At 38.6% G+C, this 26,602-nt stretch overlaps 1 protein-coding gene across 3 annotated transcripts in view; it reads left to right on the top strand.

The window, feature by feature from the left end:
• The first annotated feature begins 2,125 nt into the window (after nt 1–2,125).
• The window catches only part of LOC133540884 (contactin-associated protein-like 4), a 141,000-nt gene continuing 116,523 nt past the window's right edge, over nt 2,126–26,602 (top strand). The window contains exons 1-4 of one of the 3 annotated variants that reach the window (XM_061883899.1): nt 2,162–2,271; nt 2,569–2,642; nt 6,841–7,027; nt 21,674–21,787. In XM_061883899.1, the coding sequence (XP_061739883.1) occupies nt 2,589–2,642; nt 6,841–7,027; nt 21,674–21,787 (355 nt within the window). In that variant the 5' untranslated portion in view covers nt 2,162–2,271; nt 2,569–2,588. Of the gene's footprint in view, nt 2,272–2,568; nt 2,643–6,840; nt 7,028–21,673; nt 21,788–26,602 lie in introns of all 3 variants that reach the window. The other 2 variants (XM_061883898.1, XM_061883897.1) reach the window with 2 other exon arrangements.

Raw genomic sequence — 26,602 nt, 5'->3', positions numbered from 1 at the left:
AAAATAAAAAACATAAAAAGTGGTATAAAATAGCAAACAGGTGAAATGTAACAAGAAATTGTTGCAAAGCTGCCATGCAGGCTGTTTCTTTCTTTAAAAAATAATAATGTATAAAAATCAATGTCATTTTGAATTATTGACCTATTCAAGGCTCCGATTACGTCACATTAAATATTCCACTTTGAGATATTCTTTGGGGAAATGTTGCATATTTTGTGTTTTGCCAGATAAAAAACTGAGCTGTTTTTTTTAAGAAGGGCCTAAAACAAACAAAACATAAACAACAATAAAACTTAAAATTGACGAATATATCTGAAGTTGATCTCGAGATTATTGTGCTAAAAGTAAAACAATTTTATAATTTATTCTTTAACACTTTAATGAGTAGGACACTTACGGATCCCCAATTATTTAAGTGTGATTTGTTTTTAAGTTTCATTGCTAAAAAAATAGTAATGAATTAAAATCCAAAATTAAGGCTCCATTTATTATATAATCTGAAATATTCCACCTAAAAAAGTTTTATTGGGTGAAAATATTGCATATTTTGTGTTTTGTCATATAAAAAAACGGAGTTGTTTTTTTTTTTTAAGAAGGGCCTAAAACAAACAAAACATAAACAACAATAAAACTTTAAATTGACTGATATATCTGAAGTTGATCTTGAAATTATTGTGCTAAAAGTAAAACAATTTTATAATTTATTCTTTAACACTTTAATGAGTAGGACACTTACGGATCCCCAATTATTTTAGTGTGATTTGTTTTTAAGTTTCATTGCTAAAAAAATAGTAATGAATTAAAATCCAAAGTTAAGGCTCCAATTATTATATAATCTGAAATATTCCACCTAAAAAAGTTTTATTGGATGAAAATATTGCATATTTTGTGTTTTGTCATATAAAAAAACAGAGCTGTTTTTTTTATAAGAAGGGCCTAAAACAAACAAAACATAAACAACAATAAAACTTTAAATTGACGGATATATCTGGAGTTGATCTCGAGATTATTGTGCTAAAAGTAAAACAATTTTATATTTTATTCTTTAACACTTTAATGAGTAGGACACTTTTGGATCCCCAATTATTTTAGTGTGATTAGTGTTTAAGTTTGATTGCTAAAAAAAAATAGTAATGAATTAAAATCCAAAATTAAGGCTCCATTTATTATATAATCTGAAATATTCCACCTAAAAAAGTGTTATTGGGTGAAAATATTGCATATTTTGTGTTTTGTCATATAAAAAAACTGAGCTTTTTTTTTAAGAAGGGCCTAAAACAAACAAAACATAAACAACAATAAAACTTAAAATTGACGAATATATCTGAAGTTGACCTCGAGATTATTGTGCTAAAAGTAAAACAATTTTATATTTTATTCTTTAACACTTTAATGAGTAGGACACTTTCGGATCCCCAATTATTTTAGTGTGATTTGTTTATAAGTTTCATTGCTAAAAAAATAGTAATGAATTAAAATTAAAAATTAAGGCTCCAATTATTATATAATCTGAAATATTCCACCTAAAAAAGTTTTATTGGGTGAAAATATTGCATATTTTGTGTTTTGTCATATAAAAAAAGGGAGTTTTTTTTTTTTTAAAGAAGGGCCTAAAACAAACAAAACATAAACAACAATAAAACTTTAAATTGACGGATATATCTGAAGTTGATCTTGAAATTATTGTGCTAAAAGTAAAACAATTTTATAATTTATTCTTTAACACTTTAATGAGTAGGACACTTACGGATCCCCAATTATTTTAGTGTGATTAGAGTTTAAGTTTAATTGCAAAAAAAAAATAGTAATGAATTAAAATCCAAAATTAAGGCTCCATTTATTATATAATCTGAAATATTCCACCTAAAAAAGTTTTTGGGTGAAAATATTGCATATTTTGTGTTTTTTTTCCATTTTTTCCCTAATGTTGATCTAGAGATTTAAAACTTGAATAATAATAAAAATAATAATACTGAATAATGACACATTTTTTATATTATTTTTTTTTACCAAAACCCTGTATCATAACCGAGTGGAGGCCAAAATTTATATTTTTTATACATATACTGAATTGTTTTTTAAAATAAAAATAACCAAAATGGCCGCCGCTTGCTTTGATGTTTCAGTGTGCGGCCCTCAGTGGAAAAAGTTTGGACACCCCTGGTTTACATGTACAACTTCCTCCGACTTTCTAAGACCTGTTTTATGCTATTCCTTTTTCCGTCTCATTTCGTCCACCAAACTTTTAACGTTGTGTATGAACGCACAAAGGTGAGTTTTGTTGATGTTATTGACTTGTGTGGAGTGATAATCAGACATATTTGGTAACTGCATGACCGCAAGCTAATCGATGCTAACATGCTATTTAGGCTAACTGTATGTACATATTGCATCTTTTTGCCTCATTTGCGGCTATATTTGAGCTCATTTAGTTTCATTTAAGTCTTCATAATTCAATTTATATCTCATGACACACTATCTGTATGTAATATGGCTTTTAATTTTTTGCGGCTCCAGACTTGTTTGTTTTTGTATTTTAGGTCCAATATGGCTCTTTCAACATTTTAGGTTGCCGACCCCTGAAGTAGATGGAAGGATGGATGTATTCGGTTTTAGACTTTACATTTGAAGAAATAAAAAAGGTTTGTTTGATTTCTGAGTGTATTCTCCACCTCTTAGGTCAGGGGTGTCCAAACTTTTTCCAATGAGGGCCACAGACTGAAAAATTAAAGCATGCGGCGGCCATTTTGATGTTTTTTCCTGTTTAAAAGCAATACAATAGTTGTTGTTTTTTTACCTTTGTGGCTTTCCTCAAGAAAGATAGAAGTTAGTTTATCCATAAACAATGTGAAAATTGAGAAGGTGTCTGAAATCTGATTTCTTGGGGTCATCATAGATGAAAAGTTGACATGGAAAGCTCATATAATGCATGTGAAAAATAAGGTATCTAAAAGCTTATTTATTTTGAACAAGGTTGAATATAGTTTTCCAAACAACACAATGAGAATGTTATATTGCTCAATTATTCTACCTTATTTCAATTATTGTGCAGAAATATGGGGAAATACATATTGCAACACAATGCCTTTATTTCTTTCACAGAAAAGAGCAATTCGAATCATTTTTAAAGTAGGATATAGAGACCACACAAATCCACTCTTCATTAGGTCAGGATTACTAAAACTAAAAGACATTGTAGAATTGAATACACTATTAATGATGTTCAAAGCGAGAAATAAAGTTCTTCCGAAGGACATACAAAAGTTATTTGTGTTCACATCTGAAGATGAGAACCACAGAAGGCCGTATGACTTTAAACATCCAAGAGCGCGAACAAATTTGAAACAAATGTGCTTGTCTGTTGTTGGTGTGAAAGCATGGAATTCTCTAAACAAAGACTTAAAAAGCTGTAAGAATATATTTGTATTTAAAAAAAGTTATAAAAAGAGAAAACTGAAATTATATCAAACTGTCATTGTGAAATTGCTTAAAGGAAAATGGAAAAGTATGTTGGAGTTTGGGTGTTGGTGGAGGGAACAGTTATAATTAATCTAAAATACTGTAATTTGTGTTAAAAAAGGGGCAGATAAATATAAGAATATAATTCTTCCACCTGCTCCTTTCTGATCATGGAAATGTATAAGAAAGAAAAACAATGACAGTGTCAATTGTACGTGGCTTGTAAATATGCATTTTCATGAAAGGAATAAAAATAAATGATGATGAAATGAAGTTTGGTCCCCGGTCTCCGGAAGGGTCTCCGTCGTAAAATTGTCAGAAATAAGTCATAAATTATTATTTTTTCATTTAACGCTTGAATCCCGATATCAACTTCAGGTCTGTCTTGTCAGGTTCGTCCCTGACAGTTTGGTTTTGTTTTAGTTTTTTCATCTGTGTTTGTCTTTGTTTCCTGTCAGCGCTTTCATTTTGGTCATTTCCTGTCTTTCTCTCTGAGCGCTGTTTTCCCCTCAGCTGCGGCTGATTGGCACCTGGCCACACCTGGAGTCAATCAGCCCGCTCCTATTTGAACCGGTTTGGTCCTCCAGTCGAGTGCTGGATTATTGCCATGTATTGTCGTTTCGGTATTGTATCGTCGCTCCTGTCGTGTCGTGTCGTTGCAGCGTAGCGCGGTAAGCTATATTTTTGTAGCAGTTTGTAGCTTACTGCCTTTTGTTCCCTGCTTTCAATTCATCTTTATACAACACGTAACGACTTTTTGTTTTCCTGCTCGCTACCTGCTAGTTTCCTCGCTAGGTTATTTTGAGATTTGTTAGTTTTCATGCTAAACTCCTGTTGTTTTCTAGCTCCCATGCTAACTCTTTTAGTTTGTTATCCACCTCGTGCCCGCTTTTTGTCGTAGCCCTTTTGTTTGTTCTTGTTTTAGTATTTATATTGAATCATGTTTTCTCATTCTACGCTTGCCTCCTTCGCTGCATCTTGGGGTTCGACACAAACTAACTCTGACATGTCTGTCGTTATGTTTTTTTAATTTTGTTTTTATGTTTATGGCCTTTATGTCAAAACCTCTATATGGCAAACACACAAACTATGCAAAATTTTCCCCTAAAACATTTCAAAGTGGAATATTTGATGTGAAGTAATTGGAACCCTAAATAGGTCAATAATTCATAACCATAAAAAAAAGAATAAGTGTTGAGAATAAGCCAAATGTATATTTATCTTTTTTTACTTTTAACGCTTAAGTCTGTAGATCTCTTGATTATAAGATTTTGTAATTTTTTTCATACTTTTGTTTGTTTGATGACCTTTTTGTGAAAGAAAACTTTGTTTCGCACAAAATATGCAATATTATCCCCCCAAAATATTTGAAAGTGAAATAGTCCCAGTGAAGTAATTGGAGTCTTCAGCAGGTCAATAACAGTCCGCATGGCAGCTTTTTGTTTGTCAAGTTCTTCAGGTTTTTCGCAGCTGTGCCCAAACTTGAAAGGGCCCGTGGGACTCAAAAAAGGACACAAAGGGACAATTCAATCCTCTTTCCTTGTGATTTATCGATGTTTGAGTTGAAGCAATCAAATAAACTAGATTATCGGCGTAAATGAATGGATGAAATGAATGAATAGTCAAATAGTCGGGAGTTAAATAGTTGATTATTGGATAGTTGATTAGCCGATTAGAATAGCCGATTAGTGGTGGGTTGATTAGGTTGATAACCTTAATCAAACAGAAAAAAGAACACATTAGTGTTTCTTAACATACATCAAAATACCTGCTTTGCTTTCCATTAAACCAGGGGTGTCAAACTCAAATACAGAGTGGGCCAAAATTTAAAACGGAACAAAGCCGCGGGCCGAGGTTGAACAAATCAGACTTTTAATAGGGACCCAAACAAGTTTTTCATTGAATATTGAACAAGCAAGGCTTATATAACTTTATAGTGACATGCAAAATTGAGTTTCAAATAATAATAACAATAATAATTTAAAAATATCAATGGCATATCAAATCAATTTAAAATTTAAAATGAATGCCTCTTTTGTATTTGCAGCCTTCTGAGGTAAATATTAACATTAACTTTTTCCACAGGCTAATAAATTTGAAAATAAAATAAAGAATAAATCAACCATTCAGGCCTTTTTACTGCTCAGTTAATTTTGGGGCTCAGGTGGGCGGGGGAGGGGGGGTATATTGTAGCAGTCCGGAAGAGTTAGTGCTGCAAGGGATTTTCTGGGTATTTGTTCTGTTGTGTTACGGTGCAGATGTTCTCCCGAAATTTGTTTGTCATTCTTGTTTGGTGTGGGTTCACAATGTAACGCATATTTGTAACAGTGTTAAAGTTGTTTATACGGCGACCCTCAGTGAGACCTGTATGCCGTTGATCAAGTATGCCTTGCATTTACTTACATGTGTGTAGAAGCCACGTATATTATGTGACTGGGCCGGCACGCTGTTTGTTTGTGAGGAGGAAAAACGGACTTGACGACAGGTTGTAGGGGACGCTAAAGGCAGTGCCTTTAAGGCAAACCCCCAATATTGTTGTCCTGGTGGAATTCGGTAGAATGGCTGCACCGAGAGATTTTCGTGAGGGGCACTGAAATTCGAGAATCTCTCGGGAAATCGGTGCATGCTGTGTTATACAGCGGGCCAGCTCTAATGTTAATTTGATTTTGCTTCAAGGGCCAAATAAAATTACACGGCGGCCCAAAGTTTGACACCTATGCATTAAATCAATCCAGTCAAAATGAATTTCCACTGAGACGACCTAAGTTTAAGAATAAACTTAAACATTTCCAATAATATGAATGAAATGAAATTTAAACAGTCCAAGAATAAACTTAAACATCACTGATAACTTTTTCAATTTACTTTCAGTCAACTTAAACAATTTGTAAACATCAGTGAATTTATCTTTAAACATTCATTGTTAAGCATGTGCTCTCAGCAGGTGAACAGGTGAACTCAATCAAGCCAATCTAGTGGAAGCAGGTGGAGATGTTCAGCCCTCAGCTCTCACTGCTGCCCCTTCAGGCCTGGAGTGTGCTCTGCAACTCAGTGCTGTTTTTCTTGCTCTGTACTTTGACTAGACAGTGTTATTAGTGTCAACACTGCAACTTTTTCTTGTTACATGTCACTGTTTACTCTTTTATTACACTCTTTTATGTTTAAAATTTTTATTATAGTATTTTTTTAGAATGGGCCATTAACATTTTAGCTGGGGGCCACAAATGGCCCTCGGGCCGCACTTTGGTCACGCCTGTCTTAGGTGGAGCGAACACGACACATAAAAGTAAAGTGCTAATAAGAAGATGTCTGGTGCAAACCTGCTCCACCTTTAATCTCTTGTCTTTTTCTTCTTTCTCTCCTCCCTCCATCACTTGACAGTGCGAGCGTCCCCCTTCTTCCCCTCCCCGCCTGCACGGAGCAGACGCTGGCAGAGGAGGTGGAGAGACTGTCTCCTCTCGGTCGGATTCTCTAACGCCACGCGGCTTCAACATGCCTCCCAGGAACACACGGCGGTCTGCGCTCGTCCTGCTGGTCTCCTCGCTGCTTCTCGGCCCCTGCGGGACAGGTGAGTAGCTCTTCTTCAGTCTCCACCTGAGCCGCCAGGTGCATGTTTGGCAACCTGGACACACTTTGTGTCATGTTAAATATTAAGAAAACGCGCAACAATGTATTTTGTGAACAAATATAAAATGTCATCCTTTCCGAGTGTGACCGTTAATAAGGAAATAATAGCAAATGTCAGTGAATATTGTTACCTGGGGGTCATTCTAGCGCAGTGTTTTTTAACCTTTTTTGAGCCAAAGCACATTTTTTGCGTTGAGATGGAAAGTGTAGCTGCCATTATGATATACACTCATCTTTTCTAATGACCATAATAAGTCTTGAACTATACAAAGTACTTCAATGCTTGAAATCTGCGCTTATGGATGATATACTAGTTACTATGCTCATCTAATTAGTTACTATTGTCATGTAATTAGTTACTATGCTCATCTAATTAGTTACTATGCTCATCTAATTAGTTACTATGGTCATCTAATTAGTTACTATGGATATCTAACTGGTTACTATGGTCATCTAATTAGTTACTATGCTCATCTAATTAGTTACTATGTTCATCTAACTAGTTACTATGCTCATCTAATTAGTTACTATGCTCATCTAATTAGTTACTATGCTCATCTAATTAGTTACTATGTTCATCTAACTAGTTACTATGCTCATCTAATTAGTTACTATGCTCATCTAATTAGTTACTATGTTCATCTAACTAGTTACTATGCTCATCTAATTAGTTACTATGCTCATCTAATTAGTTACTATGCTCATCTAATTAGTTACTATGGTCATCTAATTAGTTACTATGGATATCTAACTGGTTACTATGGTCATCTAATTAGTTACTATGCTCATCTAAATAGTTACTATGCTCATCTAATTAGTTACTATGCTCATCTAATTAGTTACTATTGTCATCTGATTAGTTACTATGCTCATCTAATTAGTTACTATGCTCATCTAATTAGTTACTATGCTCATCTAATTAGTTACTATGCTCATCTAATTAGTTACTATGGATATCTAACTGGTTACTATGGTCATCTAATTAGTTACTGTGCTCATCTAATTAGTTACTATGTTCATCTAACTAGTTACTATGGTCATCTAATTAGTTACTATGGTCATCTGGTTAGTTACTATGGTCATCTAACGAGTTACTATGGTCATCTAATTAGTTGCTATGGTCATCTAATTAGTTGCTATGGTCATCTAATTAGTTGCTATGGTCATCTAATTAGTTACTATGATCATCTAATTAATTGCTATGGTCATCTAATTAGTTACTATGGTCATCTAATTAGTTGCTATGGTCATCTAATTAGTTGCTATGGTCATCTAACAAGTTACTATGATCATCTAATTAGTTACTAAGATCATCTAATGAATTGCTATGGTCATCTAATTAGTTACTATGGTCATCTAATTAGTTACTATGATCATCTAATTAGTTGCTATGGTCATCTAACAAGTTACTATGATCATCTAATTAGTTACTAAGATCATCTAATTAATTGCTATGGTCATCTCATTAGTTACTATGGTCATCTAATTAGTTGCTATGGTCATCTAATTAGTTACTATGGATATCTAACTAGTAACTATGGTCATCTAATTAGTTGCTATGGTCATCTAATTAGTTGCTATGGTCATCTACAAACCCCGTTTCCATATGAGTTGGGAAATTGTGTTAGACCAGGGGTCTCAAACTTACCTGGGGGCCACAGGATGCAGAAACTGGGTGAGGCTGGGCCGCAAGAAAAGATTTATTCAAAAATCCAACGCGCACTTTTTAATGAATTCACCTTCTATGAATGGCTTTCTCGCCCTAGCAACATACTTGCCAACCCTCACCATTTTTCCGGGAGACTCCTGATTTTCAGTGCACCTCCCGACAATCTACCGGTGCAACCATTCTCCCCGATTTTTCCTAATTTTCACCCGGCCGACATTATTAAGGGCGTGCCGTGACTGCACTGCCTTTAACGTCCTCTACAACAGTGGTTCTCAACCTTTTTTCAGTGATGTACCCCCTGTGAACATGTTTTTAATTCAAGTACCCCCTAATCAAAGCAAAGCATTTTTGGTTGAAAAAAAGAGATAAAGAAGTAAAATACAGCACTATGTCGTCAGTTTCTGATTGATTAAATTGTATAACAGTGCAAAATATTGCTCATTTGTAGTGGTCTTTTTTTGAACTATTTGGAAAAAAAGATATACAAATAACTAAAATACTTGTTGAAAAATAAACAAGTGATTCAATTATAAATAAAGATATCTCCACATAGAAGTAATCATCAACTTAAAGTGCCCTCTTTGGGGATTGTAATAGAGATCCATCTGGATTCATCAACTTCAGGGTAGCAGGGGTGTGTATATTGTAGCCTGGAAGCGTTAGGTCTGCATGGGATTCTTGGTAATTGTTCTGGGTGTGTTTATGTTGTGTTACGGTGTGGATGTTCTCCCGAAAAGTGTTTGTCATTCTTGTTTGGTGAGGGTTCACAGTCTGGCACATATTTGTAACAGTGTTAAACTATTTTTTTACGGCCACCCTTAGTGTGACGTGTGTAGCTGTTGATCAAATATATCTTGCAATAACAAACGTGCGTCTCACATGGCCAGATGCAACATACAACTGGGCTTGAACGCTGTCAGTTCAGGATGTAGGGGGCGCTAAAGGCAGTGCCATTATGGCACTGCCTGAATATTGTTGATCTGGTAAAAGTTGACAGGGGCTTCGAGAGAATTGGTGCCCTGAAATTCAGGGATCTCCCGTGAAAATTGGGGACGTTGGCAAGCATGACGCTTTCAGGCGCCCTTCATATTAAACTTGCGGGCCGCACTGACATTAAATTTTGATATCAAAGCGCGGGCCGCATATTAACGTCTCGCAAGCCGCATGGTTGAGGCCCCTGTGTTAGATGTAAATATAAACAGAATACAATGATTTGCCAATCCTTTCCAACACATATTCAGTTGAATATGCTACAAAGACAACATATTTGATGTTCAAACTCATAATTTTTTTTTTTTGTAAGTAATAATTTAACTTAAAATTTCATGGCTGCAACAGGTGCCAAAGTAGTTGGGAAAGGGCATGTTCACCACTGTGTTACATCACCTTTTCTTTTAACAACACTCAATAAACATTTGGGAACTGAGGAAACTAATTGTTGAAGCTTTGAAAGTGGAATTCTTTCCCATTCTTGTTTTATGTAGAGCTTCAGTCCTTCAACAGTCCGGGGTCTCCGCTGTCCTATTTTACGCTTCATAATGCGCAACACATTTTCCATGGGAGACAGGTCTGGACTGCAGGCGGGCCAGGAAAGTGCCTGCACTCTTTTTTTACGAAGCCACGCTGTTGTAACACGTGCTGAATGTGGCTTGGCATTGTCTTGCTGAAATAAGCAGGGGCGTCTATGAAAAAGACGGCGCTTAGATGGCAGCAAATGTTGTTCCAAAACCTGTACGGACCATTTTTTCATCCATTTTCTACCGCTTATTCCCTTTTGGCGTCGCGGGGGGCGCTGGAGCCTATCTCAGCTACAATCGGGCGGAAGGCGGGGTACACCCTGGACAAGTCGCCACCTCATCACAGCCTGTATGGCCCATTCAGCATTAATGGTGCCTTCACAGATGTGTAAGTTACCCATGCCTTGGGCACTAATGCATCCCCATACGGGCATAGCTCGGTTGGTAGAGTGGGCGTGCCAGCAACTTGAGGGTTGCAGGTTCGATTCCCGCTTCCGTCATCCTGGTCACTACCGTTGTGTCCTTGGGCAAGACACTTTACCCACCTGCTCCCAGTGCCACCCACACTGGTTTAAATGTAACTTAGATATTGGGTTTCACTATGTAAAGCGCTTTGAGTCACTAGAGAAAAGCACTATATAAATATAATTCACTTCACTTCACTTCACATACCATCACAGATGCTGGCTTTTCAACTTTGTGTCGATAACAGTCTGGATGGTTTGCTTCCCCTTTGGTCCGGATGACACGATGTCGAATATTTCCAAAAACAATTTGAAATGTAGACCCGTCAGACCACAGAACACTTTTCCACTTTGCATCAGTCCATCTTAGATGATCTCGGGCCCAGAGAAGCCGGCGGCGTTTCTGGATGTTGTTGATAAATGGCTTTCACTTTGCATAGTAGAGCTTTAACTGACACTTACAGATGTAGTGACCAACTGTATTTAGTGACAGTGGTTTTCTGAAGTGTTCCTGAGCCCATGTGGTGATATCCTTTAGAGATTGATGTCGATTTTTGATACAGTGCCGTCTGAGGGATGGAAGGTCACGGTCATTCAATGTTGGTTTCTGGCTATGCCGCTTACGTGGAGTGATTTCTCCAGATTCTCTGAACCTTTTGATGATATTATGGAGCGTAGATGTTGAAATCCCTAAATGTCTTGCAATTGCACTTTGAGAAAGGTTGTTCTTAAACTGTTTGACTATTTGCTCACGCAGTTGTGGACAAAGGGGTGTACCTCGCCCCATCTTTTCAGCAGAAGTTCCATTGGCAGCAAAACAGGCTTGACCGTAGGTGTGGTGTTCCTGGGATTAAAGGCATCACCTTTTCTCCTCCAAACATATTGCTGGGTATTGTGGCCAAACAGCTCCATTTTTGTTTCATTTGACCACAGAACTTTCCTCCAGAAGGTCGTCCATCAATCAATCAATCAATCAATCAATCAATCTATGTTTATTTACATAGCCCTAAATCACATGTGTCTCAAAGGGCTGCACAAGTCACAACAACATCCTCGGTTCAGATCCCACATAAGGGCAAGGGAAAACTCACAACCCAGTGGGACGTCAATGTGAATGACTAAGAGAAACCTTGGAGAGGACCGCAGATGTGGGTGACCCCCACCCCTCTAGGGGAGACCGGATGCAGTGGATGTCGAGTGGGTCTAACATAATATAGTGAGAGTCCGGTCCATAGTGGATCTAACATAATAGTGAGAGTCCAGTCCATAGTGGATCTAACATAATAGTTTGAGAGTCCAGTCCATAGTCGATCTAACATAATAATGAGAGTCCAGTCCATAGTGGATCTAACATAATAGTGTGAGGGTCCAGTCCACATTGGATCTAACATAATAGTGAGAGTCCAGTCCATAGTGGATCTAACATAATAGTGTCAGAGTCCAGTCCATAGTGGATCTAACATAATAGTGAGAGTCCAGTCCATAGTGGATCTAACGTAATAGTGAGAGTCCAGTCCATAGTGGATCTAACATAATAGTGTCAGAGTCCAGTCCATAGTGGATCTAACATAATAGTGAGAGTCCAGTCCATAGTGGATCTAACATAATAGTGAGAGTCCGGTCCATAGTGGATCTAACATAATAGTGAGAGTCCAGTCCATAGTGGATCTAACATAATAGTGAGAGTCCAGTCCATAGTGGATCTAACATAATAGTGAGAGTCCAGTCCATAGTGGATCTAACATAATAGTGTGAGAGTCCAGTCCATAGTGGATCTAACATAATAGTGAGAGTCCTGTCCATAGTGGATCTAACATAATAGTGAGAGTCCAGCCCATAGTGGATCTAACATAATAGTGTGAGAGTCCAGTCCATAGTGGATCTAACATAATAGTGAGAGTCCTGTCCATAGTGGATCTAACATAATAGTGAGAGTCCAGCCCATAGTGGATCTAACATAATAGTGTGAGAGTCCAGTCCATAGTGGATCTAACATAATAGTGAGAGTCCAGTCCATAGGGGATCTAACATAATAGTGTGAGAGTCCAGTCCATAGTGGATCTAACATAATAGTGTGAGAGTCCAGTCCATAGTGGATCTAACATAAAAGTGTGAGTCCAGTCCACAGTGGGGCCAGGAGGAGACCACCCCGAGTGGAGTCAGTCAATGATTGGAAACTCAAGACAGAAATGACATGATGTTCTTTAGAAATGTATGTAAACTTTTGACCAGGACCGTACGTGAAATGACTGCGGTGCTAACACTACCCTGCACAGGTTGCATCCATCCGACCAAAATGTCATCAAAGAGCGACAAGCTTCTCAGTTCTTTGCCTAAATAAACGGTTCCAAAACAAATAGTTGACATCAGTCAGCCAGTCCCACTTTCATATGCTAAATGGACTTTTTTTTTTAGTCCTATTAAAACGCGATACCTTTTTTTTCCTTTTTTTTAACTCAACAAACCCTCACCAGCAGTACTGTATTGTTTTTTTTTGTTTTTACAAATGTGTTAGCTCAGGGCTGACAATAAGTGCCTTTCTCAGCAGCACTTTGAAGCACTAATTACTTGCTGTGTTCAATAGGTTGACACATTTCTTCAGCTCGAGTTTGAAATATCACAAAAAATTCAACGAGGCGATTCCTGAAGGATTGTGTGTGAATGCTCCATTGCTGAAGTTCAACTGAAATCCTGGAGGTTTTTGTGAAAAATTGTTTAAGTAGAACACAATTGTCGAAAAGGCTGAATATTTTGAGGTTGGAACAGTTTGAATCCAATGAAAAATGTGGGAGTTGTGGAACTTTGAATAATATTCCATTGATTTCGATGGGAATTTCCCCCAAAAATGGGATTTTTGGGAAAATCTTGAATGGTCTGTATGGGTTAAAAAGGTTGGTGTTGGAATTCTTTTAAATCCATTGAGAAATGTTGAAGTAATGATGTGTTGAATTGAGAAATGGTATCATGGAATTCCTGGAATTTTCGGGAAAACCGGGAATTTTTCCCCTTCAAAAAACAACTTAGTTTTTTTGTCCTTATTAAGAAAAATGTTAAGACGGTGGAATGGTTGAAGTGGGTGGAAATATGTGGGAGGAGTAGTCGCCAGAAAAATGGGTGGAAATAGAGCTTTGGAAAACTAGGAATTCTGGAAAATCCCGGAATTTTTTGGAACTTGGAAAAAGGGTAATTTGAATTTCCAGAATGGTGGAATGTGTTGAATGTGGAATGGTTGGAATATGTAGAAATAGTGGAAGTTTTTAAAATGGGCCAATTAATTTGGAATGCGAAAAATGTCCCGGAAAACCTGGAATTCTGGGAACTCTGGGAATTTTTGGAAGATGTCAAGTATAAGCCTCTGATTCCCGAATAGGCTGAACAGTTTGAAGTTGAAACAGTTTGAATCAGATGAAAAATGTGCCAGTTGTGGAACTTTGAAGAATGTTCCACTGATTTTTATGGGAATTTCCCCCAAAATTGGGATTTTCAGGAAAAGCTGGAATTTTTAGAAAATTGGTAAAAATAAAATTGGATGATTTGAATGAGTTGAAATGGTTGGTGTTGGAATTTTTCAAAGTAGTCGAGATATGTTGAGGTAGTAACATGTTGAATTGAGAAATGGTATCACGGAGTTCCTGGAAAATTTCGGGAAAACCGGGAATTTTTCAAGTCCACAAAACAACTTCTTTTTTTGTCTTAATTAAGAAGAATGTTTAGTTGAACTGGGTTGAAATCTTTAGTAGGAGTAGTCGCCAGAAAAAAGGTTGGAAATAGGACTTTGGAAAACCAGGAATTCTGGAAAATTTGGGAACTTTTTTGAACATGGGAAAAGGGTAGTTTGAATTTCCAACATAGTGGAATAGGTTGAATGACTAATTGTTTGAATAGGTTTAAAAGTGTAGAAATGGTGTAAGTTTGAAATATGGCCAATTCATTTTGAATGGGAAAAATGTCCCGGAAAACCTGGATTTCTGGGAAATCTGGGAATTTTTGGAAGTTGTCAAGGGAAAGCCAGTGATTTCCGAATAGGCTGAAAAGTTTGAAGTTGGAACAGTTTGAATCAGATGAAAAATGTGGCAGTTGTGGAACTTTGAAGAATGTTCCACTGACTTCTATGGGAATTTCCCCCAAAATTGGGATTTTCGGGAAAAGCGGGAATTTTTTTTTAAATGGTAAAAATAAACTTGAATGGTTTAAATGAGTTGAAATGGTTGGTGTTGGCATTTTTCAAATTGGTCGAGATATGTTGGGGTAGTAACATGTTGAATTGAGAAATGGTATCACGGAATTCCTGAAATTTTCGGCAAAACCGGGAATTTTTCCAGTTCACAAAACAACTTTGTTTTTTGTCCTAATTAAGAAGAAAATTTAGATGGTGGAACGGTTGAAGTGGGTTGAAAAATGTGGGAGGAGTAATCGCCAGAAAGAAGGGTGAAAATAGGGCTTTGGAAAACTAGGAATTCTGGAAAATCCTGGAATTTTTTGGAACTTGGAAATAGGGAAGTTTGAATTTCCAGAATGGTGGAATAGGTTGAAATATGTGGAAGTTTGAAAAAATGGGTCAATTCATTATGAATACGCAAAATGTCCTGGAAAACCTGGAATTCTGGGAAATCTGGGAATTTTTGGAATTTTTCAAGGGAAAGCCAGTGATTCCTAAATAGGCTGAACTGTTTGAAGTTGGAACAGTTTGAATCAGATGAAAAATGTGGCAGTTGTGGAACTTTGATGAATGTTTTGGAACGGTTGAAGTGGGTTGAAAAATGTGGTAGTAGTAGTCACCAGAAAAAAGGGTGAAATAGGGCTTTGGAAAACCAGGATTTTTGGAAAATCTTGGAACTTTTTTGAATTTGGAAATAGGGAAGTTTGAATTTCCAGAATGGGGGAATAGGTTGAAGTTGGAATGGTTTGAATGGGTTGAAAAATGTGGAAATGGTGGACGTTTTGAAAAATGGGTCAATTCATTCTGAAAGGGAAAAAATGTCCCGGAAAACCTGGAATTCTGGGAAATCTGAGAATTTTTGGAAGTTGTCAGGGGAAAGACAGCGATTCTGTAATAGGCTGAACAGTTTGATGTTGGAACGGTTTGAATCGGGAGAAAATTGTGGAAGGAAGATTGCGCCAAAATCTGAAGAAGAAGAATAAATGGATGAATTTTGGTGTAGAAAAGCATGTGTGAATGTTGTTGATTCACACAAAGACTAAAAATGATATGGAATCCCTATAATGCTCGCTGACTGAATCTTATTGGTGTCTACTGGAGCGTTTCATCAAATGGCTGAGGAATCTGAGCTGATTATTTTACCAGGCGGAGGTTGAAGAGGCCACTTTTAAGTCGGAATTATTCCTGTAATGAGGTGAAAATTCATTTTTAATGCAGTGCTTGACAGTAAATATATTCTGCTGCATGAGGATTTCAGTGCTTAGCTCCCTGCTTCCCATGCCAACACCTCTGTCCCATCACAATGTGTAACTTTTCAAAGAGCTGTGCTGTGTTGCCCCGCGAGACCATAAACTGCTGAATAAAATCAATTTGCTGTGAATGTGTAAAATATTTTCTCCGAAAACCCCCTGTCCTATCCTTTAGGCTTTAATGAGATCCAGGATAAGGAAAGTGGTGGATAAATGACATTTCCCTTGTAGGTGTCATTCTGCCAATGTGTTTTATGGAGCTGTTCGCCCAAAGAAGTTGTGATGAAGTCAAGGTTATGTACAGGTCCCATCAGGCCCCGGTGCAAGTCTAGTCTGCTGTCCGCCGTGAATCTCCGTCTATTAATCCACAGAAGGTGGTTAAGCCGTACAAGTGACAAGGTTTGCAGTCAGTCAATCTGCATTTTGTGAACTCTGGGATTTTAAATCTGGCCAAGGCCAGCCCGGTAAATGGGAGCGTGACAAAAAAAATCAAAGCCATTGATCAACAGGACCCGACATCAGACTATATAAGATTACTTCTTTTTGGCCCAACAATCAGCCCCAATTCTACCATTCGTGGAGTGTCGTATTTGTGTTTGTTGCCGTCCTTGTAAGAGATATAACGATAAACGGTAATATTGATAACCGTGGCAAAGCTCCTTACCGTTATTGTAGCTAACTACAATAACGGTAAGGATAGACAATAGACTGAACGCAAAGAAGACTGAGGTAATCACCTACAACCTACACATGGACCACTCGCCAATAACATTAGGAGGCAACGCTCTGCGAGAGGTCATTGATTTCAAGTACTTGGGTTCCTGGATGAACTCCACAGAACAAGACCTTAAAGTCAGGGAGGCACTAGCCTGGAGGGCCCTGAACGGTATGTCAAGAGTGTGGTTCTCGAATCTCCCCCGACACATAAAGCTGAATCTATTCCATGCCACTGTGGAGTCTGTCCTCCTGTAGGGCTGCGAAAACTGGACCCCGACACCCACCATGCAGAAGTCCCTAGATGGGTGCTACCCCAGAATGATACGAGCTGTTTTGAATGTGGACCAGAACATCCACATCACCAACAAGGCTCAGCCAGAACGTAACAGCTAGGAGGATGAGGCTGGCCGGCCACTGCCACAGACATCGGGAGCTCCAAGAGGGCCAGCTTGCTCGGGAATCGATCGCGAGGACGTCCCGGGCTAACGTACATGGACATCCTGAAGAAAGATGCGGGAGCTGGCCGAGTGTATGGAGAACCGGAATGATTGGAGACTCCGGTGGAGCTCGTCTGAGGATCATGAACTGATGAGCCTACTTGGATGAGAAGTGAAACGTCTTCTAAGACAAACCAAATAGTCCAGTTGTGATCTATTGAATGCCCTAAGACTACAATGACCTGGATGAATAAGAACCTTCATACAGATGCAGTACAGCATACGTCGGTCAAAAAAGGAGGAGCCTTGTGGATAAGTTATTATTTTTTATTTTTTATATATTTTTATCAATCAATCCAACAAACTTATAGACAAAACTACCATAAAAATACAATTCCAATTCCAAACCCCACCCAGCAACTTGCAGAATAGCAATCAACAGAGCAGTTGAGAGGACACACAAACATGACACAAAACAATCCAAAAGAAGTCAAACAACAATGAATAATATCAACAACAGTTTCAAAAATGATAAGAATTCCAACATAGCAGCGATTAGAAATGATCATGTGAATGTGAGTGTGAATGTTGTCTGTCTATCTGTGTTGGCCCTGCGATGAGGTGGCGACTTGTCCAGGGTGTACCCCGCCTTCCGCCCGATTGTAGCTGAGATAGGGACTAAGGGACTAAGCGGTAGAAAATGGATGGATGGATGGATCACAGCCATTTATAAAAAAAATATATATGGTATTTATATTAGTCTGTATTTATGTTATTCACATGTAAATATCCATCCATCCATCCATTTTCTACCGCTTATTCCCTTTCGGGGTCGCGGGGGGCGCTGGCGCCTATCTCAGCTACAATCGGGCGGAAGGCGGGGTACACCCTGGACAAGTCGCCACCTCATCGCAGGGCCAACACAGATAGACAACATTCACACTCACATTCACACACTAGGGACCATTTAGTGTTGCCAATCTACCTATCCCCAGGTGCATGTCTTTGGAGGTGGGAGGAAGCCGGAGTACCCGGAGGGAACCCATGCATTCACGGGGAGAACATGCAAACTCCACACAGAAAGATACTCAGCCTGGAATTGAACCCAGGACTTCAGGACCTTCGTATTGTGAGGCAGACGCACTAACCCCTCTGCCACCATGAAGCCCACATGTAAATAATGCTGTATAAGGGACTGTATTTATTTTATTCACATGTGAATAATGCTGTATAATAGACTGTATTTATATTATTCACATGTGAATAATGTTGTATAATAGACTATTTATACTATTCACATATGAATAATGTTGTATAATAGACTGTATTTATATTATTCACATGTGAATAATGCTGTATAATAGACTATTTATATTATTCACACGTAAAAAAAATACCAAAGTGTTTAATGTTTATTGTGAGCGAATTGTGGTGCTGAATTCCCCCCAGGGATCAATAAAGTACTTACTATTCTATATATAGATATATATATTAAAAAACAGAACAATAGTGTGATAGTGGCTCACACTTCCATCACATTTCACAAGCTTGACAACACATTGTGTCCAATATTTTCCACAAAGATAAAATAAGTCATATTTTAGGTTCCTTTTAATAGTTAAAAAAATAATGGATCCCATATTACAATTTATGAGTCATTATTATCTCAACTAAATGCTGTTATATATTATTATTAATAAAATCAAATGTAAGACATTTAGAATGTACAGTAAAATAATAATATACAATATACTAACATTATTCAATATAATGATTAAAGATGTATAAACAATCGATTTATAATCAAATAATAGCCAAATTTGATGTGTTCAATTTAAATATCACAATGACAAAACAGCTCAATACAAATAACTTACTACCTCACTTTCATTTGAACTTTTTTTTATTTGAATTTTCCTGGTATGACTGCGTTTTATTGAGTATACTGACCTCCAACTATTCACAGAATACACTGAATAGCCATTTAAGGGCCACTTAAAGACGACCCAATTTAAAAGAAAATAAGACAAGACAAAGCACTAAAAAAAAAAAAAGACAACGTCAGCTTTCTCTCTGCTGAGACAGTTGCAGTAAAATACTTCCCCGATTGGCTTCCTAGTTAAACAGAATAAAGTGGGAAGAAACAAAAAAAAAAGGTATTCCTATCAAATTCCCGGAGATGACTTTGCGGACGGGGAAGTGATGAGCGACATTGCCTGTGTTGTGACACCAGTTAGACTTTGATTTTATGACGAATGACAACGCCGAAGGTGCTTTTATTTAAAGCTTCACCTCCTTTTTGGTGGAACACTGTGTGATTCCTGGCTCGAGCAACATGGATACTTAAAGGCCAACTAAAATGAGATGTTCTTATTTAAACGGGGATAGCAGGTCCATTCTATGTGTCATACTTGATCATTTCATCATATTGCCATATTTTTGCTGAAAGGATTTAGTAGAGAACATCGACGATAAAGTTTGCAACTTTTGGTCGCTAATAAAAAAGCCTTGCCTGTACCGGAAGTAGCAGACAATGTGCGCGTGACGTCACGGGTTGTGGAGCTCCTCACATCTGAACATTGTTTACAAACATGGCCACCAGCAGCGAGAGCGATTCGGACCGAAAAAGCGACAATTTCCCCATTAATTTGAGCGAGGATGAAAGATCCGTGGATGAGGAAAGTTAGAGTGAAGGACTAGAAAAAAAAAAGGCAAAGGCAGTGGGAGCGATTCAGATGTTATTAGACACATTTACTTGGATAATTCTGGAAAATCCCTTATCTGCTTACTGTGTTACTAGTGTTTTAGTGAGATTATATGGTTGTACCTGAAAGTCGGAGGGGTGTGGCCACGGGTGTGGTGACCGCCAGTGTCTCTGAGGGAAGCCACGTTTCTCGACGAGGCGAAGCGAAGACAGCCGGTTGGGCCGGGCTGAGCTTTTTTTCTCCCCTCCTCCAAGGTGGAAGCATCCCACGTTCAGGGATAGCCGGTGGGAAGAGGCAAGAGAGTCCGCAGCTGCCTCTCTGACAGGTGCACGAGGAACGACGCAAGCACTCCGCTCATGTCAACAATACGAGCCGACTTATTACCACCATTTTCTCACCGAAATCTGCCGGTTAAAATGTGGTAAAGAACCATGTTCGCTTGACCGCTATGTTCCATAGTAAAGCTTCACCGTCGTCTTTCGGGAATGTAAACAGGGAAACAACGGCTGCGTTTGTGTTGCTAAAGGCGGCCGCAATAAACCGCTTCCCATCTACATCTTTCTTCTTTGACTTCTCTATTATTAATTGAACAAATTGCAAAAGATTCAGCAACACAGATGTCCATAATACTGTGGAATTATGCGATGAAAAGAGGCAACTTATAGCTGTGAACGCAAGTGACGGACTCTCCCTATTATGTTTGATCCACTATGGACTGGACTCTCACACTATTATGTTAGATCCACTATGGACTGGACTCTCACACTATTATGTTAGATCCACTATTAACTGGACTCTCACACTATTATGTTAGATCCACTATGGACTGGACTCTCACACTATTATGTTAGAGCCACTATGGACTGGACTCTCACACTATTATGTTAGATCCACTATTAACTGGACTCTCACACTATTATGTTAGATCCACTATTAACTGGACTCTCACACTATTATGTTAGAGCCACTATGGACTGGACTCTCACTATTATGTTAGATCCACTATGGACTGGACTCTCACTATTATGTTAGATCCACTATGGACTGGACTCTCCCACTATTATGGTAGATCCACTATTAACTGGACTCTCACTATTATGGTAGATCCACTATGGACTGGACTCTCACACTATTATGTTAGATCCACTATGGACTGGACTCTCACACTATTATGTTGGATCCACTATGGACTGGACTCTCACTATTATGTTAGATCCACTATGGACTGGACTCTCACACTATTATGCTAGATCCACTATGGACTGGACTGTCACTATTATGTTAGAGCCACTATAGACTGGACTCTCACTATTATGTTCGATCCACTATGGACTCAGCGACCCCGATTGGGACAAGCGATAGAAATTGTATGGATGGATGGATGGTTTGGGCATCTGGTCTGAATGCACCCTGAACGCCTCCCTAGGGAGGTGTTTAGGGCGCGTCCAACCAGGTGGAAGACCACGGGGAAGACCCAGGACACGTTGGAGAGACTTTGTCGCCTCGGGATCCCCCGGGAGGAACTGGACAAAGTGGCTGGGGAGAGGGAAGTCTGGGCTTCCCTACTTAGGCTGCTGCCCCCGCGACCCGACTTCGGATAAGCAGATAGATGGATCTAAACGTTCAATTTAAATGATTCATACTTTTTGCATCTTTTCTGATTTGTCAGCAGACATTTGTGACAGCCCACTGGTGTCCAGCCTGCCCCACTGGTCATTCCGGAGCTCCTCCCAGCTGTCCAGCAGCCATGGGCCGGTCTACGCTAAGGTCAACAGGAGAGAAGGTAAATCAGATGAAGTCGGGGTCAACAAATAGACTTAGTGCCGGGTTATGTTTGTCAGATTCTTCACTATAATGATGCAATATGTCCAAACTGAAAACAGGTAAACATAATACACTTTGTAGTCTTACTGACTGGGATTAATATAGTAACTTTTTTAATTTTTGTTTCCACCTGATGTCAGAACTGCAGTTCCCTAACATCATCAGTAAAAATCTGCCAACGACACGCCTTAGTAAGAGAGTGGAAAGTGGAGAAAGGTGATGAAACTAATTAATAGTTGGTGATTCCTCCTTTCCCGAGTAGAAGGCGTTTTGTCACTTTAGTTTAAGAACCTATCGACTGCCCGTTGTTAAATTTCTCATTTTAAGGGAACGTATTCGCTTGACTGCGCACAACAATGACCAGACTTCTATCAGGCTGGACTCATTTTACTGTTACACAAAAGCCTTTGCTGATTTTTTTTTTATCGAGCATGTTTTAATTTAAGATGAAGTCAGTGATGGGCAAGCTACTTGGAAAAATGTAGAAAGTCAAGCTACAAGTTACTCTCCATTAAATGTAGTACAGCTACCCGGGAAACTATTCCCAGAAAATTGTAGCAAACTACTGTATTTCCTTGAATTGCAGCCGGGCCGCTAATTATTTTAAAACCTCTTCTCACTCCTGCGCTTACCAAAGGCATGCGGTAAATTTAGGCCTGCGCTTATAAATTTGAGTGTGATGTAAGGATACCATCATGAAAAGCACATTTGATAAAAAAAACTTTATTATGGTCTTACCTTTACTTATAAATGAAGTCCATGCGCAGCTCCTTCTGATCAAAAGCATCGATAACTTGTTTATAGAAGTCTTCCTTATCTTTCCTCAGTTTTAAAAGTCTCTCTGTCTCGATGGAGATCTTCCTTTATTACCTCCTGCTTCAATTGAAAGTCCAGTTTAGAAAACTGTTTTATTTTAGATATGTAATCCTCCATGTTAAAAGTGCAAGTAAGAGGAAAAAATAAACACACGCTGCTCACTCTTGCTGCTTGTTGTCACTTCTTCTGCAGCCGAGTAGTCGCAAGAAGGATCACTAGCGCCCTCTACTACCAGGAGGCGGGAGTCATTTAATGACTCATATTTGACTCACGCAGCTATGGTATATTAATAAAACATAGCTGCTTACTGTTCTTTTTAGCATATTCAATAGCTTGGACCTTAAATCCTACTGAATAGCTCTTAAACTTCTTCCCTTTATGCGATTTCAAATGGTTGAAATCAGCCTCCTCCATTTTGAAAATGATGACAGGTGAAGTGTCACTCGTGACGTGACGAGTTTGACCCGGCAGAAATTCTAGACATGTGCTAATAAAAATAATATTTTGCGAAACGAGTTTGAACCGGCGGTAATGCTAAGCATGCGCTAATTATTTTACAAAACGAGTATGAGCCAGCAGTAATTCTAGGAAATACGGTACACTATAAACTACAGCACAAAACAACATTCACTGCAATTGTCAAGACTTGGACTATGGTGCGGTTTGTTTTCCCGTGGTGTAAAGCGACTGGATCGGACACGACATGAAGGTAATGACATCTTTTAATAATAACTGGAAAAAAACGTACAAACAAAAGGCGCTTGCAGAGGAGGTACAAAAACTTGGCTAGGAAAACAAAAACTCGCACAATGGCAGAACTATGAACAACAAAAACGAAAACACTTACTGTGACGTGAAAAGCATGAAACTATGGCGAGAAGTGAGTAATCAGATATCAAGGGTGTGTAGAGGGGGATGTCGCTAGGCTGACTGCCTGGCAACTACAGGCTTAAATGGTGCTGTGATTATTGACAGGTGTGTGAGTCCAAACAAATGAGCCAGGTGAAACTAATGGTTGTCATGGAAACTAAAACAAACTAGGGTGCGTTAAAACAGGAAATAATGGAGTCAAAAACAAAACAAAACATTACTAAACAGAACATGATCACAAAGACATGACAGCAATTTTGGTAGCCATGCACATACTTCTGCTTGAATTATTGACCACCACTCTTGACAAAATTGGTGGAATTCAGCTAAATGTGTTGCTTTTCTGACATGGACTTGTTTCTTCAGCATTGTCCACGCCTTTAAGTCAGCACTTTGGGAAGGCCATTCTAAAACCTTCATTCTGCCATTTATGTCCGGTTCAAACACTGATGACATCCATTAAAGAGACAAAAAGCAAGGAATGATGCAGAGACAGAGTTTTATTTAGCTCATGAGGAGAAGGTGTGAGGCCGCCTCTAAAAGGAGTGGTCACACATATGCAAAGCAGCTCCAGTACGCACAATACGTGACAAAATGTGCGAGGGCCTTGTGATTTTGCCTTGTCTCTGCTTTGTCTGCGTGCTGTCGTCTTATCTACGTTGAGGTACTTAAAGTCAATACTTGTAGCAACGGCCTTTAAGCATAAGAGTTGTGTGATAACTTATACATAATTATTCTAACATTTATCACTTTTGACGTGTGTTTGGGGTCATTGTCCTGTTGGAGAACCCAACTGCGCCCAAGACCCAACCAATTTGGAGGTAATACTCCTTTTTCATTGTCCCATTTACTCTCTGTAAAGGAGCAGTTCTATTGGCAGCAAAACAGGCACAGAGCTTAATACTACCACCACCATGCTTGACGGTAGGGATGGTGTTCCTGAGATTAAAGGCCTCACCTTTTCTTCTCCAAATATATTGCTGGGTTTTGTGGCCAAACAGCTTCATTTGTGTTTCATCTGACCACAGAACTTTCCACCAGAAGGTCTTATTTTTGTAAATAACGCTGTATTTATATTATTCACATGTAAATAATACTGTATAATAGACTATTTATATTACTCACATGTCAGTATTGATGTATAATAAACTGTATTTATTTTATTCACATCTGAAAAATGCTGTATAATAGACTGTATTTACCCCCAAACAATGTGCCCTCTAACAGTCCTCCATAAAAAACCCATAGTCCTTCATAAACAACCTATAGTCCTCCATAAACAACCCATAGTCCTTCATAAACAACCCATAGTCCTCCATAAACAATCTATAATCCTCCAGAAACAACCCATATTCCTCCATAAACAACCCATAGTACTCCATAAACAACCCATAGTCCTCCATAAAACACCCATTGTCCTCCATAAACAACCCATAGTCCTTCATAAACAACCCAAACATACTCCTCCATAAACAACCCGTAGTCCTCCATAAACAACCCACAGTCCTTCATAAACAACCCATAGTCCTCCTTAAACAACCCATAGTCCTCCATAAACAACCCATAGTTCTTCATAAACAACCCATAGTCCTCCGTAAACAACCCATAGTCCTTCATAAACAACCCATAGTCCTTCATAAACAACCCATAGTCCTTCGTAAACAACCCATAGTCCTCCGTAAATAACCCATAGTCCTCCGTAAACAACCCATAGTCCTCCGTAAACAACCCATAGTCCTCCGTAAACAACCCATAGTCCTCCGTAAACAACCCATAGTCCTCCGTAAACAACCCATAGTCCTTCATAAATAACCTATAGTCCTCCGTAAACAACCCATAGTCCTCTGGAAACAACCCATAGCCCTCCATAAACACCTAAGTGACCCAAGTGTTCATTGTTTATTGTTAGTGAACTGTGGTGCTCAATTTAGTAATTTCTATTCTATTCTATTCTATTCTATTCTAATTACCACGAATTGATTAACGTAGACCCCGGCTTAAACAAGTTGAAAAACTTACTCGGGTTTTGCCATTTAGTGTTCAATTTTACGGAATATGTACTGTACTGTGTAAACTGTACTGTTTCATATAATGTATTATCTTTCTTTTTAATCTACTAATAATGTTTCAATCAGGGGAGAACATGTAAACTCCATACAGAAAGACCCCGAGCCCGGGATTGAACCCTGGACCTTCATATTGTAAGGCAGACACACTAACCCCTGTTTCCACAGTGCTGCCCTAAAAACACTCTAGTCTAGTAAAAATACTAAAGAAACGGTGGAAATGTAAGTTTATTTTCTTGATGAATGTCTCCGTGTTGAGCTTGGTTCTTCACAGCCTCAGATCCTTAAACCTTTCTCAAAAGCCATGACATGCATACCGATTTTGTGCAACTTTAGAGGCATTTTCTTTGTGACAGCGTAGGAATTGTGCGACTTATAGAGGTTGGACTGTCTCCTGACTATGGACCATCTCTTGCTGATAGCCACAGTTCTTTCTGATAAATACATGTCCTAGTATAGCGGTCATTATCTCTGGCTAATTTTGCTCAGCAGGCGTGCTTGATTGCAACCAAACAAAGTCCATTAGAGCGTTGAACTGATTGCAAATGACGGATATGTAAAACGTTTTTGTGACTCTACAGTCTGGAAGGGATAGAAATTGCTTTAAGTGGTAGTATCAATCAAAAGTTTTGCTCTCTGTCACTCTAAGCATTGAGCCTTTGCTCTGTTGCCGACACCAACTGTCAAGAAGAAGCTTCCGGCAAGAGAACCGATGTGAACAGACTGAGAATTGAGCCCCGGTGAAAAAGCGACATCCCTCGACTGTCCTGTTCTTTTTGTTTTGTGATGCGGGCTTGAAGCATAGAGAGAGACTCGCTCTCCAAGACACAGCGAACAACACTTCAAGCCAGTGCGAGCTGGAGTCACACAGCCGGAGATATCTTTGTGGTGAAGACAGAATGACATTTGTATGCACAAAGGAAAGAAACAGATTCGTCAACGGATGCCGGCTTGGTGCTGTGCTCGGCAAAAAAGGCTAGACATGACTCGGTTTAAAGAATCAGAATCATAAATACTTTACT

This window comes from Nerophis ophidion, linkage group LG22, assembly GCF_033978795.1.
Source record: "Nerophis ophidion isolate RoL-2023_Sa linkage group LG22, RoL_Noph_v1.0, whole genome shotgun sequence".
In the NCBI taxonomy this organism is placed as follows: domain Eukaryota; kingdom Metazoa; phylum Chordata; class Actinopteri; order Syngnathiformes; family Syngnathidae; genus Nerophis; species Nerophis ophidion.
This window is presented reverse-complemented; position numbering and strand designations above follow the sequence as displayed.